The 16,345-nt window shown below is 44.1% G+C and overlaps 1 protein-coding gene across 1 annotated transcript in view; it reads right to left on the bottom strand.

Annotated features, from left to right (window-relative positions):
* LOC142362033 (uncharacterized) overlaps positions 1-10,850 on the bottom strand; it is a 40,398-nt gene extending 29,548 nt beyond the window's left edge. The window contains 11 exon segments of the mRNA XM_075427115.1: positions 1,006-1,152; positions 2,248-2,391; positions 3,267-3,380; positions 3,572-3,695; positions 3,941-4,020; positions 4,941-5,000; positions 5,377-5,544; positions 6,201-6,323; positions 7,384-7,530; positions 10,006-10,149; positions 10,806-10,850. Of these exon segments, the coding sequence (XP_075283230.1) occupies positions 1,006-1,152; positions 2,248-2,391; positions 3,267-3,380; positions 3,572-3,695; positions 3,941-4,020; positions 4,941-5,000; positions 5,377-5,544; positions 6,201-6,323; positions 7,384-7,530; positions 10,006-10,149; positions 10,806-10,850 (1,296 nt within the window).
* Between the last annotated feature and the right edge of the window lie 5,495 nt (positions 10,851-16,345).

Here is a 16,345-nt window from a genome sequence, read left to right as displayed (position 1 = left end):
ATTCCATGTAGAAGCTAGGCAAAGCAGGCACAGAACTTGTACAAAGCTTGTAAAAATATTCGTATTTAAATTATTAATGATAACTATTGGTGCAAAGTGGACTGGAATGCACAATAATGACATTCATTTCCTCTGGCCATTGTAACCCCTATAAACTGGCAAGTGTAGTCCATAGAACTCAGGGGGAAAAAAGCACTACTGGGGGGGTAAAGTGTAAACTAAACTGTTCCTAAGCACAATGTTTCCAGTTAGAATTTCAGTAGGCATAACTCCTGGGTTACAGAAATTATTTGCACTACAAAAGAAATCAAGTGCAATCGCTAAGAATACATTGTATTAGCAAAATAGATCGGACGCATAAACACTGCATGTCTTTGAGGACACCCAGGGGCTTCAACAAACCGATCAGCTTCTGTTCCCTTTCAGCATAGCTTTCAAAAGCAAATGCCATAGAAATATTAAAGCCTCACTAAAGTTATTTTAGAAGCTGTATGAAGTCAAAGTATGCTATTTGGAAGAAATCAAAGTCTACTCACAACACTGCACTACTACAAACAGATCTGAGAATCTTTTTTAGCAGTAAAACACTGGTCACTTCAATGAGACATTCCTACACTTCATTTACATTTTGCCACCAAGGACATTTTCGTATTTCCATTTCTTATCTTGGACATAAAATTAACAAGTTGGTTTTTTTTTTTGTTTCTTTTCAAAAACTTCTCTTCCTGATTCACATCTGCTCAAAGTTTCAGCTGCTAAGAAGATGAAGATCGGCAAGTACTTTTGTTTTTACTAAAATAATTTGAAACAATTTTCTAAACTCCTATAGAAAGGGAAGAGTGAAAGAGAAATACACAGATGGACCGACAGCACCCACGCAGTCTACCCTGATCGTAATCTGACGCAGCTCAAGATTTAACTTCAGTTCTACATTGAAGTCCAGCATGCAAAACTGTCTACAGACTTACAGAACTTCTGTCTGCTTTAAAATATAAGGAAGCTTACCTTTTCTTGTTCTGCTCTTGCCTCTAAGCCTCCTGATGCTGCTAACTGTTTCTTAAGCTCTTCCAATTGTGAGGTTAATGATGCAACTTCAGCCTTATTTTGCAGCTTGAGCTTGGAGAGTTTGGCACCAGCAGATTCCTTTTCCTCCTACAAACATCAGGAAGGACTGAATTAGCTACATGAACAACTGCATGAGGAGTGCATCCTTCAATTCCTCCATCGAAAAAAAAAAAAAGACAAAAGAGAGAGAAATCTGAAGTGATTACCCAAAAACTCTTTCCCCTGAAGAGACATTATCATGTCACATGCAACAGGTCTGCACACATGAAACAACCTTCCTTTCGTTATTTCCACTTTCTGCACATGGTTATTATTGTACGGAATCCAGAGCATTACGATGTTAGAAATTTTTCCATTTTTTGATAGCAATACAATTTCAGGGCTTCATTTTTTAAAAACAAGACTTAAGTTTTCATTCTTTAGATGCAAAAACAAAGACATCTTCATACTACTAGAAATGTGTATTTCATTTTGTTTAGAGAGATGGCTATGAGTTTTACAAAATCCAATATTCTAACGCCTGGCCGTTAGTGTCCACAGAAGACATTTTTTACAACGCATAAAAATAGTCTCTTGCAGAAACAGACCAACCTTACGACTGTTTAAAAAACAACAGCGTAAAGAATAACAAACCCTCAAGTCTTCAGGATATTGGATATACGTTCTTTCTAGTTCCTTCCTTCCTAACGCCAGTCAAAAGCAGAGGATAATATATAGCAGCATTAATACTAAGATCATTATACAGCCAGAAGACATTTTGTAGTGGAAGGAGAAACACAAAATCATCTACAGAAATTCATTTTGAGGTAAGCTGGCATCTCACGAAGTGTCCAGTAATGATTTGGGTGGTGGTTTTCCCCGTATTTAGCCAAAACCGACCATGCACCACTAGCTCTCAGAAAGCCAGTCTGTCCCTCGCAATTATTAAGTGCATCTGCTCATGCAAGGAACACATGTTGCTTTTGTAATACCCAAACCCAGTTACACTTTTGGAACAGAATACACAGCGGCAAAAAGTAGTAACATCCAGGAACCATAACAGCTAAATGTGACCAATGCTTCTTGTGTTCCTAGAGTTGCTGTAACCACATATAATCCTGTATCTACAAAAACTGCTCATGATAAACAGGACTGATCGGGCTTATTTAAAAAGTCTTTTTGACACGAATGCACGCACAGTACCTTTAACTGAAGATCTTTATTTCGAAGCTCAGCATCCTTCTCCCTGAGCAGCTCCTTTAGCTGTGCAACCAGCTGCTCAGTACTGGTCAGCTGTTCGGTCAAATCTGTCACTGACGTGCTTCTTGCATCTCGCGAGCCTGCAGCCTGCAGACATTGAGTATACTTTGAACAAACAAAATGCTGCAGACAATACTGCTTTTGCAAAAAGGCTTCGGTTGGGGTTTCTTTCAAACACACTCAGCAAATCTTTAATTAGAGTGCAATACTAAAACTTACATATACTTACATATACTGTATACATGCATACGTGTACCTATACCAGACCATGTTTAGCAAGTTTGATAGACACATGAAATCATAAATCTTTGAAACTGGGTTAGGAATATTAGTGTGAAATATAGCAAAGCCATCAAAGCATCCTAGTACAGATAAAATGCCAGACCTGGCACCCCAGACAGGTTATAACGTGGCTGTTCCAGCAGAGTCCCCAACGCCTATCTGAGAGGCTGCAACGTCTTTTTTCTACATTGCTGAACTGAAGCAGCAGCACTCAAAGGCTATAATCAAGAGTTCACACTAGAACTTGATTCGGTATTGCTTTTGCAATCAGTAGAAATACAGCGTAAGGAAAGGCACGCTACTAGCAAAACACTCTCTTGGGGAAAAAATGAAAGCCTCGCTTTTAGGGCTTACTCCAGTCTCTTAACTGGGGAAGCTGATAATTCTCGATAGCAAAAAGTCTTCCCTGCATGGCGAGTTCCCAGAATGAACACAGACAAACTATGGATGAGAGCTGACAGTTCTGTATTTTACAGACTTGACCTCTCCGTTCAGTTAATTTCCTAACCGAGATCAATGTTTATTCACACAGCTATGGTTGCATTATTAGCACATCTCAAAGCTTCCCAGAGAACTGCCTGAATATGTTACACAAAATCATCTTCTGTGCGCATGCAGACGGCTTTTTCAGCTTGTATTTGCCCTGATGAGCTTAGCTGTGCATAGATGCTATTTCTTACCTTCAGTTGCTGGTCCTTGGCATCCAGTTCTTTTTGCAAGACATCTATCACTGGTGTCCTTCCCGGCATGACTTCTTCCTTTTCATGGAGCTTCTGTTTCAAGGCCTTTGGTAGCTAGCAAAAAAAACCAAACAAGCAAGCATTCAGTAAAGGAGTTCAGACTTTCAGAAGAGAAAGAAAAAGACTTATCTTTATTTTCCCAACCAGGCGTCTGAACTGTGCCGCAGAGATTAGTAATTACATGATTCCCAATTGCCATGTCTAGCCAAAGCAAAGCAAGCTGCTGAGTTTCCAAAGCAGCCTACCTGTTCTAGGTCAGCACTTGCATCAGATTTGGCAGCTAATTTAAAGAGCTCCTGCTCCTTTTCCTGGATAACATTTTGAAAGACACATACCGAAAAATACATAGAAAGTAAATATGAAACCAGTCTACAAAGGTATAGTAGAAGTACACTGAACTAAGTAATGGTACAGCAAGATAATGTACACTATCTCAAGTCTGAGTTTTGCTGCCGCTTAACCGTAAATACACTAATCAGTCAGTGATTACTGAGGTCAGCGGTGCATGCGGATAAACCTCCAACTTCCAGAAAATTTGTCTCAATTCCACAATAACAAACTTTCAAGGAGAAGCATCGTACCGTTCATTTTTGTTTAATATCACAGATCTTCACCTTTCTTTTTTGGATGCCAGTGTTCTGAGACTTCTAATTTCTAAAAGATTGCACTCATCGTGTTCATTTCCAGCAAGTTTCTATCAATTCAGGCCAAATGGCAGCTTTGACACCTAGCTGCCTCCTCCACAAAAACCTCTGTTCTACCTCCAATGTGCCTTTGTCAGCTATCTTACAATTATTATAAGAACCAGATATAATTTTTGGACTCTCACTAACAAAATTTTGAATAAACTCACATCAACTCCTACCCAGTTTTATAGCTGAGTGATGACACTGTGCTCACCAAAATGGCTTTCACGGTCTCAACTGTTTGTCTTTTTCTTTCTGTACTGTATCTAAACTAATTCCCTGTGTGCTACTGAACAGATGTAGTCACGTTCAGGATCAAAAGTAGCATTTTTGTTACAGATAAAGTAAACTCAGACATCAAATTATGTACAACACTGTTCATCTCAGTATGTCCCACACGGCAAAACTCAAATGCCGAGAGGTCAGGCACACTGCATTAAAATCTGAGATTTAGCTTCCAAGAGAGTTGGAAGAGCGTGGTAACGTCAAGGAACGGATAACATCAAGGAATGGCTCCCCACTGCCACTTTTTTTTTTTTAAGTATTAATTAACAAAACTGTTGTTGTTTCTCTTGGCCTCTTAATCAGCTGCTAACATCCAGAAACATTTCCCATTAAGTACTCGAAACTTCAGCTGTTTTTCAGTCAGGAGGAAAACCATAGTGTTTTTCCATGCTCTCATGCTAAGAAGTGTGCCAGACAGCTCACAGCACAAGTGAAAGTGATCTGCCAAGCAGTCATTTGTGCCATGAATGATTCCAATAATCCAAAAACGCTACCACCCATAGTATGTGCACATTTTTGCACCTTCAAACACAGCGCTACAAGAAAGAGGCGTCTGGCGGTTCTTCAGCCAGAATTCTGCACAACTCGTTTCACTGTTACACACCAGTTCCTCCGTGCCCAAACACCAGCCGCATCCTCAAACTCCTTTCTGAACTAGAATCTGCATGCTTTGTAGCAAGGATTCTTTAACAGCCAGCTCATTCTTTAGAATGCAAACCACAAGAGAATTAAAAGAATGGACCCAGAAAAAAGATACAGTAATCATCATGAAGCTGCCTCCTAGCCCCTCCCTCAAGTTAAAGCAACATTCAACTCAAAGCTCAGGTTTGGTTTTAGTTTGAATGAAATTTCTCAGCACCTTCTGAAGTCGATACTAATACACATAAATGATACTGACAAAAGTAATAAAGAAATATAGATCTACTAACGCAAATGAAAATAATCGGTAAAGAATTTTGATTCATGTGAATAAGTGCAGAGGATTTGTGCTTCACAGAAAGATGCACCGTATAACGCATCAGAATTTGCTGATCCCTTGAAATCTCGATGGAGATTTTCTATTTCAGCTGCTAATATACCTTCAGTTCTTCATTGGGCAAGAGTATTTCATTGGCAACACCACGTGATCCACACGCTACCTGTAAATCGATGATGTAAGCATCTCTTTCAGCTAACTTCTTCTCTTTCTCTGCCAGCATGGCATCCATTTCAGCCGCACGACAGCGCTGGGCCTCCAGTTCAACACTCTGAAAACGAAAAGACAGCACTGATGGTCATGTATACTTCCACCATCTACAGCACAGAAGAACGGTTTAATTGTTTCCTTATTGCCTGTTTTAGGGTACTGAAAAAATTACAATCGCATTTCTGACATGGTTCAATTTTAACTGTAATCTTCAATTACTGAGCCTTTCTCTCTGAAATTCTGCAGCACTCACATTCCTGCCACCTTCCAGTGTCAACAGCCATGTCCACAAAACCCATCACTGCACACAACAGCTACAAACCATAACACGAAATCATCCCTTGACTACATTTCTTCCTGCTAGGCCTTCTTTTCGCAACAGGAACAAAACAAGAAAAACAGCATTTTGGTTCAAAACACAAGATTTACATATAACATTAACGCACAAAGTTCATATTCGTGCATCCTGTTCCATTCATTTTCAAACAACTACAGAAGCATGCTTGAGAATTCACTGCTCCCTGAAGACACGACACAGCTCTCACTGTGTTTGCAGCATATAAACTTCTCCGTCTACTCAACAGAAAACTCCAGAATATCTATTTAGTAATGCAACATATAATTCAGTATATAAACATATTTCAATAAATATATTTAAACAGAATCCTACGCCATAAATGTAAAAAAACACACACTTGGCATCATATAAAATAGTACCTTTCTTTGTAGCTCTTCATTTTTTTGTTTGATCTGGGATTCCAATTCTTCTATTCTCCTTCTCAGTACTAATATTTTTGCCCGATTTGCCGCAGCATTTTCCTGGTCACCATCTTTTGACGCCTGTAAAAAGGGAGTTTTGCATTCCATAAATGCCTGACTTCTGCAGCTCTACCTATTCACATAATACTGTCGAGAAAAAGTGGGCTTTACTCATGGTTTGTGTTTCAGTTTTCTTACCTATTATGTATTCCATGTAGAAGCTAGGCAAAGCAGGCACAGAACTTGTACAAAGCTTGTAAAAATATTCGTATTTAAATTATTAATGATAATTATTGGTGCAAAGTGGACTGGAATGCGCAATAATGACATTCATTTCCTCTGGCCATTGTAACCCCTATAATCTGGCAAGTGTAGTCCATAGAACTCAGGGGGAAAAAAGCACTACTGGGGGGGTAAAGTGTAAACTAAACTGTTCCTAAGCACAATGTTTCCAGTTAGAATTTCAGTAGGCATAACTCCTGGGTTACAGAAATTACTTGCACTACAAAAGAAATCAAGTGCAATCGCTAAGAATACATTGTATTAGCAAAATAGATCGGACGCATAAACACTGCATGTCTTTGAGGACACCCAGGGGCTTCAACAAACCGATCAGTTTCTGTTCCCTTTCAGCATAGCTTTCAAAAGCAAATGCCATAGAAATATTAAAGCCTCACTAAAGTTATTTTAGAAGCTGTATGAAGTCAAAGTATGCTATTTGGAAGAAATCAAAGTCTACTCACAACACTGCACTACTACAAACAGATCTGAGAATCTTTTTTAACAGTAAAACACTTGTCATTTCTATGAGTTGGTTTTTGTTTTTGTTTCTTCTCAAAAACTTCTCTTCCTGATTCACATCTGCTCAAAGTTTCAGCCGCTAAGAAGATGAAGATCAGCAAGGACTTTTGTTTTTTTACTAAAATAATTTGAAAGGAATGTACAATTTTCTAAACTCCTATAGAAAGGGAAGAGTGAAATAGAAATACACAGACGGACTGACAGCACCCACGCAGTCTACCCTGATCGTAATCTGACGCAGCTCAAAATCTAAACTTGAGTTCTACATTGGAGTCCAGCATGCAAAACTGTCTACAGACTTACAGAACTTCTGTCTGCTTTAAAATATAAGGACGCTTACCTTTTCTTGTTCTGCTCTTGCCTCTAAACCTCCTGATTCTGCTAACTGTTTCTTAAGGTCTTCCACATCTAAGGTTAATGATACAACCTTGGCTTTGTTGTGCAGCTTGAGCTTGGAGAGTTTGGCACTAGCAGATTCCTTTTCCTCCTACAAACATCAGGAAGGACTGCATTAGCTACATGAACAACTGCATGAGGAGTGCATCCTTCAATTCCTCCATTGAAAAAAAAAAAAAAATGAGAGAGAGAAGTCTGAAGTGATTACCCAAAAAATCTTTCCCCTGAAGAGACATTATCATCTCACATGCAGAAGGTCTGCACACATGAAACAACCTTCCTTTTGTTATTTCCGCTTTCTGCACGTGGTTATTATTATTATTGTATGGAATCCAGAGCATTACGATGTTAGAAATTTTTCCATTTTTTGATAGCAATACAATTTCAGGGCTTCATTTTTTAACAACAAGACTTAAGTTTTTTATTCTTTAGATGCAAAAACAAAGACATCTTCATACTACCATAAATGTGTATTTCATTTTGTTTAGAGAGATGGCTATGAGTTTTACAAAATCCAATATTCTAACGCCTGGCTGTTAGTGTCCACAGAAGACATTTTTTACAAAGCATAAAAATAGTCTCTTGCAGAAACAGACCAACCTTACGACTGTTTAAAAAACAACAACGTAAAGAATAACAAACCCTCAAGTCTTCAGGATATTGGATATACGTTCTTTCTAGTTCCTTCCTTCCTAACGCCAGTCAAAAGCAGAGGATAACATATAGTAGCATTAATACTAAGATCATTATACAAGAAAAAGTCACAGAATCACAGAATCACAGAATAGTAGGGGTTGGAAGGGACCTCTGTGGGTCATCTAGTCCAACCCCCCTGCCGAAGCAGGGTCACCTACAGCAGGCTGCACAGGACCTTGTCCAGGCGGGTCTTGAATATCTCCAGAGAAGGAGACTCCACCACCTCCCTGGGCAGCCTGTTCCAGTGCTCCGTCACCCTCAGAGGGAAGAAGTTCTTCCTCATGTTCAGACGGAACTTCCTGTGCCTCAGTTTGTGCCCATTGCCCCTTGTCCTGTCACTGGGCACCACTGAAAAGAGCTTGGCCCCATCCTCCTGACACCCACCCTTCAGATATTTAAGTATACATTAGGTCCCCTCGCAGCCTTCTCTTCTTCAGGCTGAACAAGCCCAGCTCCCTCAGCCTCTCCTCGCAGGAGAGATGTTCCAGTCCCCTCACCATCCTCGTAGCCCTCTGCTGGACTCTCTCCAGTAGCTCCTCATCTTTCTTGAACTGGGGAGCCCAGAACTGGACACAGCACTCCAGATGAGGCCTCACTAGGGCAGTGTAGAGGGGAAGGAGAAAACCTCCCTCAACCTGCTGGCCACACTCTTCTTGATGCACCCCAGGATCCCATTGGCTTTCTTGGCAGCCAGGGCACACTGCTGCCTCATGGTTAACCTGTCGTCCACCAGGACACCCAGGGCCCTCTCCGCAGACCTGCTCTCCAGCAGGTCCACCCCAAGCCTGTAGTGATGCATGGGGTTGTTCCTCCCCAGGTGCAGGACCCTGCATTTGACTTTGTTGAACCTCATCAGGTTCCTTTCTGCCCAACTTTCCATCCTATCCAGGTCACGCTGAATGGCAGCACAGCCTACTGGTGTATCCACCACACCTCCCAGCTTGGTGTCATCAACAAACTTGCTGAGGGTACATTCCAACTCTTCATCCAAGTCGTTGATGAAGAAGTTAAACAAGGCTGGGCCCAGTACTGACCCCTTAGGGACACCACTAGTTACCAGCCTCCAACTAGACAGCGCCGCTGATGACAACCCTCTGAGTTCTGCCATTCAGCCAGTTCTCAATCCACTTCACCGACCACTCATCTAGCCCATACTTCCTGAGCGTCCCTAGGAGGATATCATGGAAGACTGTGTCGAAAGCCTTGCTGAAGTCTAGGTACACAACATCCACGGCTTTCCCTTCGTCTACCCAGCCAGTCATGTCATCGTAGAAAGCTATCAGATTGGTCAGGCATGATTTCCCCTTGGTGAATCCATGCTGACTACTCCTGATAACCTTCTTTTCCTCCACTTGCTTGATGATGGCCTCCAGGATAAGCTGCTCCATCACCTTTCCCAGGATGGAGGTTAGGCTGACTGGCCTGTAGTTCCCTGGGTCCTCTTTTTGTAGTGGAAGGAGAAATACAAAATCATCTACAGAAATTCATTTTGAGGTAAGCTGGCATCTCACGAAGTGTCCAGTAATGATTTGGGTGGTGGTTTTCCCCGTATTTAGCCAAAACCGACCATGCACCACTAGCTCTCAGAAAGCCAGTCTGTCCCTCGCAATTATTAAGTGCATCTGCTCATGCAAGGAACACATGTTGCTTTTGTAATACCCAAACCCAGTTACACTTTTGGAACAGAATACACAGCGGCAAAAAGTAGTAACATCCAGGAACCATAACAGCTAAATGTGACCAACGCTTCTTGTGTTCCTAGAGTTGCTGTAACCACATATAATCCTGTATCTACAAAAACTGCTCATGATAAACAGGACTGATCGGGCTTATTTAAAAAGTCTTTTTGACACGAATGCATGCACAGTACCTTTAACTGAAGATCTTTATTTCGAAGCTCAGCATCCTTCTCCCTGAGCAGCTCCTTTAGCTGTGCAACCAGCTGCTCAGTACTGGTCAGCTGTTCGGTCAAATCTGTCACTGACGTGCTTCTTGCATCTCGCGAGCCTGCAGCCTGCAGACATTGAGTATACTTTGAACAAACAAAATGCTGCAGACATGACTGCTTTTGCAAAAAGGCTTCGGTTGGGGTTTCTTTCAAACACACTCAGCAAATCTTATTAGAGTGCAATACTAAAACTTACATATACTGTATGCACCTATACCAGACCATGTTTAGCAAGTTTGATAGACACATTAAATTATAAATCTTTGAAACAGGGTTAGGAATATTAGTTTGAAATATAGCAGAGCCATCAAAGCATCCTAGGTATCTAACACTGAATTTCCTCAGTCACGGGATTTGCACTGTAACACCAGTAGTGTTACTGAACCTAGTGGCAATAAAACAGTGATATTGAACATACTACACACAAAAGATACGGTTGGGATAAAGCCTCTGTAATTCCTACAGATGTTTTCTTAAAGCAAGATCAGTGTAGTGAAGAGGAACAGAGCAGCTGTGTTACACGCGGGAGGTTAAATACCAAGTAGACGGGAAGAAAGAACCCAGCCTATCTTTTAGAGTCCTAAAGCTGAGTCACGGTAAAACCAGTTAAGCAACTTGTTTACAAAAGAACAAACAGGTACGTTCAGTATATCATCAGTTAAGGATTCTCGATGTCAGAAACTCTTAGGAAAATCTTATTTTAATACTAATTCAATACTTACCTCTGTTTGGGAAGAAGAATCATCTCTGCTACCCCATTTCCACATAGTTTCACGATGGCTATGGAAACATAAATGAAACAATACCACAGTAAGGATCAGTGACTCTCAGATAACTGTCATTAACTCATACTTCTCTCTAAATATGTCACTGTGACGCTATTTTTTTTGTTTTATTCTGACAGCACCTCTGATTTCCACCACATTACTAATTGTTGCCAAACAATGAAATTACTTATAAAATATGCACAATATGCCTTTTCTAAAAACTGCTAGTCAGTGAAATTTCAATACTATCCAAAATAACCCAAAGAAGTCTTCAAAGGGTGAGTGCCACGAAGTGTTATTAAGCATAGCTGCTTCTCCCACATGTAAATAGGAGATACAAACCACATCCAGTTTGCTAACATTGAACCTGACCTTAAGCAGTGCCTGCCACTGCAATGGAACAGGCAGTAGATCAGTGCATCTTTCTACAAAATCAACCATACAGACTAAAAACATTACAGAACATCAAACTGCTTTAATTGCTGTGCGACTGCTGCATACCTGCGAAACACAACAAGCGTTGCAACCCTCGAGGCCGCTGCCCTGCCTATAAAACGCCTGCGCCTGAAACCCCAGCAACGGCAAGTGTTCCTTGCTGCTTCTGCTCACAATCCAGTACCACAAATTTCTAAATGGCACCACAATACCAGACACACGAATAAGTGCAGTTTCTGATCACAGAAAGCTGTAGCTTCCCAATAAACACAAGTAGAGGCCATAAGAAGGTTTTAAAAAGCAAAATCCTAAAGACCAAGCAGGTACAAGGCAGCTCAAAGGTTAAGACTTTTACTGAATAGTGGTGACAAACTTGGCTCAGAGAAAAAATGGGCAAAGGTTTTAAAGTAGCCCATGTGGTAAATTTCACATTGTCTCTTGGAGATAGAATCTTACGAGCAGACTAACCTCTCTCGCTCAGCCTCTGCATAACATTCCCAATCGCAGCACGAAGTGAAAAGAGAAGCTGCACCTGTTCTCTAATTTTCACTCTCAACTAGCAACAGCCAGAGGAAAATAATCTCTCCTCTCTAATCTGTATTCCAGACTTAGGAAATACGCTTACACAGATCAGTCCTGAAGATGGAAAGTAGTTTATAATAAATATTAGCACATAGCTTCTCTGAAAAAGTATGCAGAATGATAGCAGGCGCTGCTTTTAACGCTGTTCATCGTTCCAAAGCTAAAACCAGGAATCACAGCCTGCAATCTATGGCCTACATTATCTACAAGGTCAATCTGGATTCTGCTAAGAACCTTTACTAACTTTGAAATCGACAAACAGGACATGGACTTGGGGATGGGAATTACAGAACTTCTCAGTAAAAACACCTCTCGTAACTCCTCCACGGCCGTCACATCAAATCTGTTCTCAATGAAAAGCTCAGTTCCAGATACAGAAAAGGGTTACCCAGCTACGAAGAGGGCAAAATGACTCACTGGATGTAACGTGGTGGTACGTTTCTATTTAATTTATGAATATTTAGCTCATTTCCAGCTCTGACTGATGCAATCACTTCTGCTCACTTCACGTGCCAGCATTGCTACCTGAATACCTTAACTGTTACTTTCTGATGTATTTTTATTTACATCACAGACAGTAAATATTGACGAGTTTTCCAAACCAAGCTAGGCAACAAAACTGAACAGACTTTCCTTCCCCAGTGTGAAATCAACCAGTAACTTCTTTGGCTTTTCCTCTGGGGTACAGACAGCAAGTTCAAGCACCGAAACTGGTCAAGCTGCAATCTGAACGCTGGACCGCTCCACCCAACCCCTTCTCCTCGCAGTACAGCTAAACACAATTCAATGAAGTTTTCTATCACCCTTTTCCTTCCTTTCACAGCCTATGTCCTGGACACAGCACTATCAGCCATCAAGCACAAGAGAAGCAGGGAGTCCACATTACCCATGACTACCCTCTCCGCAGTTTTCACAGGGACAGATCATTTGTCTCTCCCCTGTAAGTTCAAACCGCTCGCCCTCACTTTCAAGGTTTCACATTGCTTCATCACCACCAGTACCTCACCCTGCTCTTTGTCTTGCATAGTCTACTGTGTTGGTAGCCACTCTTTGCCATCCACTATGCCCTCATCTCCATTAATCTCTTCTTCACTGAAGAACAACAGGCAGGAATGTCAAACTTTTCACAAATTCCACGAGATACCACAGAGGCCCACTTAATTTTAGAAAACGGGTTTCTTCTGATGATCACAGCACAACTGAGGTTTCGGCTCTTATCGTAACGGGATGTTACCAAGAAGAAAAGTCCCATTGGCAGCTTTGCCTTCATACTCCAGCAATAGCTGCAGCCAAATCCAGCTAAAAAAACTAACCATTTATTATTCATCTGGGTAGTTGCCAGCCTACTCACTCCCCCGACTCAGAGATCGCAGGGCCCAGCACAAGGGGCACTCAGGAGCACACGACAGGGGACAGGACAGATTTCAGCAGCAGCTCCTACTCAAGCGGTCACAGAAGTCCCACGGCTCAAGAGCGGCCAATCTACACGGCGAAATATTGAACTGCATTGTTACAAATACCTATTGGGACGACTACGGAGGCAGACAAACAGTCCACTGGCTCACACAGAACTCCTCGCGTTCGTCTAACCCTCCACACATCTATTCCAAAGTCATTCTGATACAAAAAATGGCTTCAAAGAGCACTCCTTTGAGTTCTCACTACGACGCTATTAAGGTGCGACCTTTCCCTCTTCTCTTGCAGAAATACAGACTATGGAAGTAAACGCTGAGGCAGAACTCCGCTCCTCTTACTACCAAAGGAGGTAACGGTCATCGCCTTTCTCCTCTTCCACAAGACTACAGCAGAAAACCAGACAACAGCAGAAGCGTGTAAAAACACAGGTAAGCCTTTTGTTATTTTAAATCCATTTTGTGCTTCAAACACACCACACACCCCAAAAGAAAACCATTTTAATATAATTATTTGCTTACTGTATCTGCACATTTTTGTTTGCATCCTTGTCTGATGGCTCACGGAGATGCTGGTTCTTCTGCGGAGTAAGCTACATTGGCTTTCAAATGGCCTGTGCCATCTACGACTGGAAAGCTCTTGGACAAACAGTGCACAAACATCTGACACACAGCAAAGACGCACTGAAGCCGTGTTGATCGCACCACAAGCGCTCCGTAAAGTTAATACAACAGCACATTTACACAGCTATTGCTTGTGTCTCTTACAAACATTATTTCTTAATAACACTGACCACACTTTGCTCTTGAGAATATATACACTAGGGCAGTCCCACTCTCTCCGCTGCACCAGCACTGCACAAGTGAGACCCCGGCACCGCAGAAAGCAGCTGCACGGGGGGACGCAGAGCAGCAGCTTCTCCCACCGCAGCAGCCGGCTGCAGTCGCTCCTGCCCGGTGCTTCTGCGGTGCGGTGCTACCGGCAGCCTGGGACCGGCGGGGCACGGCAGACACACACACAACACCCCCCCACCCGGTTTTGCCGGGGCTCCACGGGGCTCAACGCCTGAAGCACGGCAAGCCCCGCGGCGGGGGCCACTCCTCAGCCCGCCTCAGAGGCAGGCACAAGGCAGGGACACACACACCCCGCCTGCTCCGGAGAGGCGGGGAACGGGCCCGGCGGCTTTCGCCGAGAGCCCAGCAGAGCCGCCCGGCGGCGGGAACGGAACACAGCACAGCGGAGCGAACCCCTGAGGCGGGGCGGCCGGGCCCTGCGCAGCGCAGCCGGTCACGGTCACCGCCGCCTCACACGCCCCGCCCATCCTCCTCCTCCTGCTCCTCCTCCTCAGCGCGGCCCCCGCCGCCCGCGCCGCGCCGCGGAGGAGACGTTACCTGGCGGCGCCAGCGATCCCCAGCGGCTCGGAGGTCCGCGGTCCGCCCGGCGGCAGCTCCGTCCCCCTTCGCTTCCCCTCCGCGTCTGGCAACGGCCCGTGCCCCGCGGAGGTGAGGAGGAAGACGTCACAGAATCACCGAATCCCAGAACGTTCGGGGCTGGAAGGGACCTCCGCGGTCACCCAGCCCAACCGCCTGCCGAAGCAGGGTCACCCAGAGCAGGGTGAGGAGGAAGACGTCACAGAATCACCGAATCCCAGAACGTTCGGGGCTGGAAGGGACCTCCGCGGTCACCCAGCCCAACCGCCTGCCGAAGCAGGGTCACCCAGAGCAGGGTGAGGAGGAAGACGTCACAGAATCACCGAATCCCAGAACGTTCGGGGCTGGAAGGGACCTCCGCGGTCACCCAGCCCAACCGCCTGCAGAAGCAGGGTCACCCAGAGCAGGCTGCACGGGACCGCGTCCAGGCGGGGCTTGAAGATCTCCAGAGAAGGAGACTCCACAGCCCCTCTGGGCAGCCTGGGCCAGGGCTCCATCACGCTCGGAGTGAAGAAGTTCTTCCTCATCTTCAGCTGCAGCTTCCTCTGCTTCAGTTTGTGCCCGCTGCCCCTTGTCCTGTCGCTGGGCACCCCTCACCGCATCCCCTCATCGCCTGCTGCGCGCTGCCAGGGTCAGACGCGGTGGAGAGCGGGGGAGCAAGATGAAAAATGAAAAGGAAAACGCAAGAAAAGGGGAGTGCGCGGCGGCTGAGGTGCCGGACAGCCCGCCGGGCCACGGGCACTGACCCAGCCCCGCCGACAACGCGGGTATCCCGGCCGCTCGCCCTGTTGCTTCCGCGGGGCCGTAGCGGCAGCGCAGGCTGCGCGCCCAGAGCCGGTGCGGTGCGAGGGGACCCGCCCGGCTCGGCGAGGGCGGTGGGCGGCAGCCGGTGAGCGGCGGGCACCGACGGCGACGCGGGAGCGGGGAGGGGCCGGGCAGCGAGGCGGGCGCTGCCTGTCTGAGGGCGGGGGGCGGCTGGAAAAACCACTCCTCCACCTCACAGTTTGTGTTCCCAACTTCACTAAGGTATCTTTAATATTTCTCTGACTCACCTCTGATGAATCGCAACCTGTTGTGGGGTTTTGGTGGTTGTTTTTGGTTTTTTTTTTTACTTTAGCCACTTTCTATCATTGTCAAACACTCTGCCTCACTATGAGCTTCAAGACTGAAAACAGTGTGTATAAAGCATAAAATACTTTCACAACATACTGCCAAATCTGATGAGTAATAAGCATTTACTTTTTCAACAAACAGTCACTCCAGAAGTGCCAGGACCTGATCAACCGCTGTACTAGCATACTGTACTGTCCCTTTACTGATACTGAGATTAAAAATTCTTCAAGGATTTTCCCTCTGGTTTGCAAGATGGTTAATAGCAAATTGTATCTCTTGGATAGGATGATGCCTCCGCAAAATAACACTGAACACCCACCTTTTCCATGTCATCCCAGTTCGTGATGATTCCATGCTCAATGGGATACTTCAGTGTCAAGATCCCTCTTTTACTTTGTGCTTCATCCCCTACATAGCTGTCTTTTTGACCCATTCCAACCATAACACCCTGCAAAGTATATTATTCTAATAGTAGTGCAGTATACCATGCACATTAGAGACAGAATGCAATTTTTTAAGTTA

Source organism: Opisthocomus hoazin, chromosome 7, assembly GCF_030867145.1.
Source record: "Opisthocomus hoazin isolate bOpiHoa1 chromosome 7, bOpiHoa1.hap1, whole genome shotgun sequence".
Lineage (NCBI taxonomy): Eukaryota > Metazoa > Chordata > Aves > Opisthocomiformes > Opisthocomidae > Opisthocomus > Opisthocomus hoazin.
The sequence above is the reverse complement of the archived record's forward strand: the minus strand, read 5'-3'. Positions and strand labels throughout refer to the sequence as shown.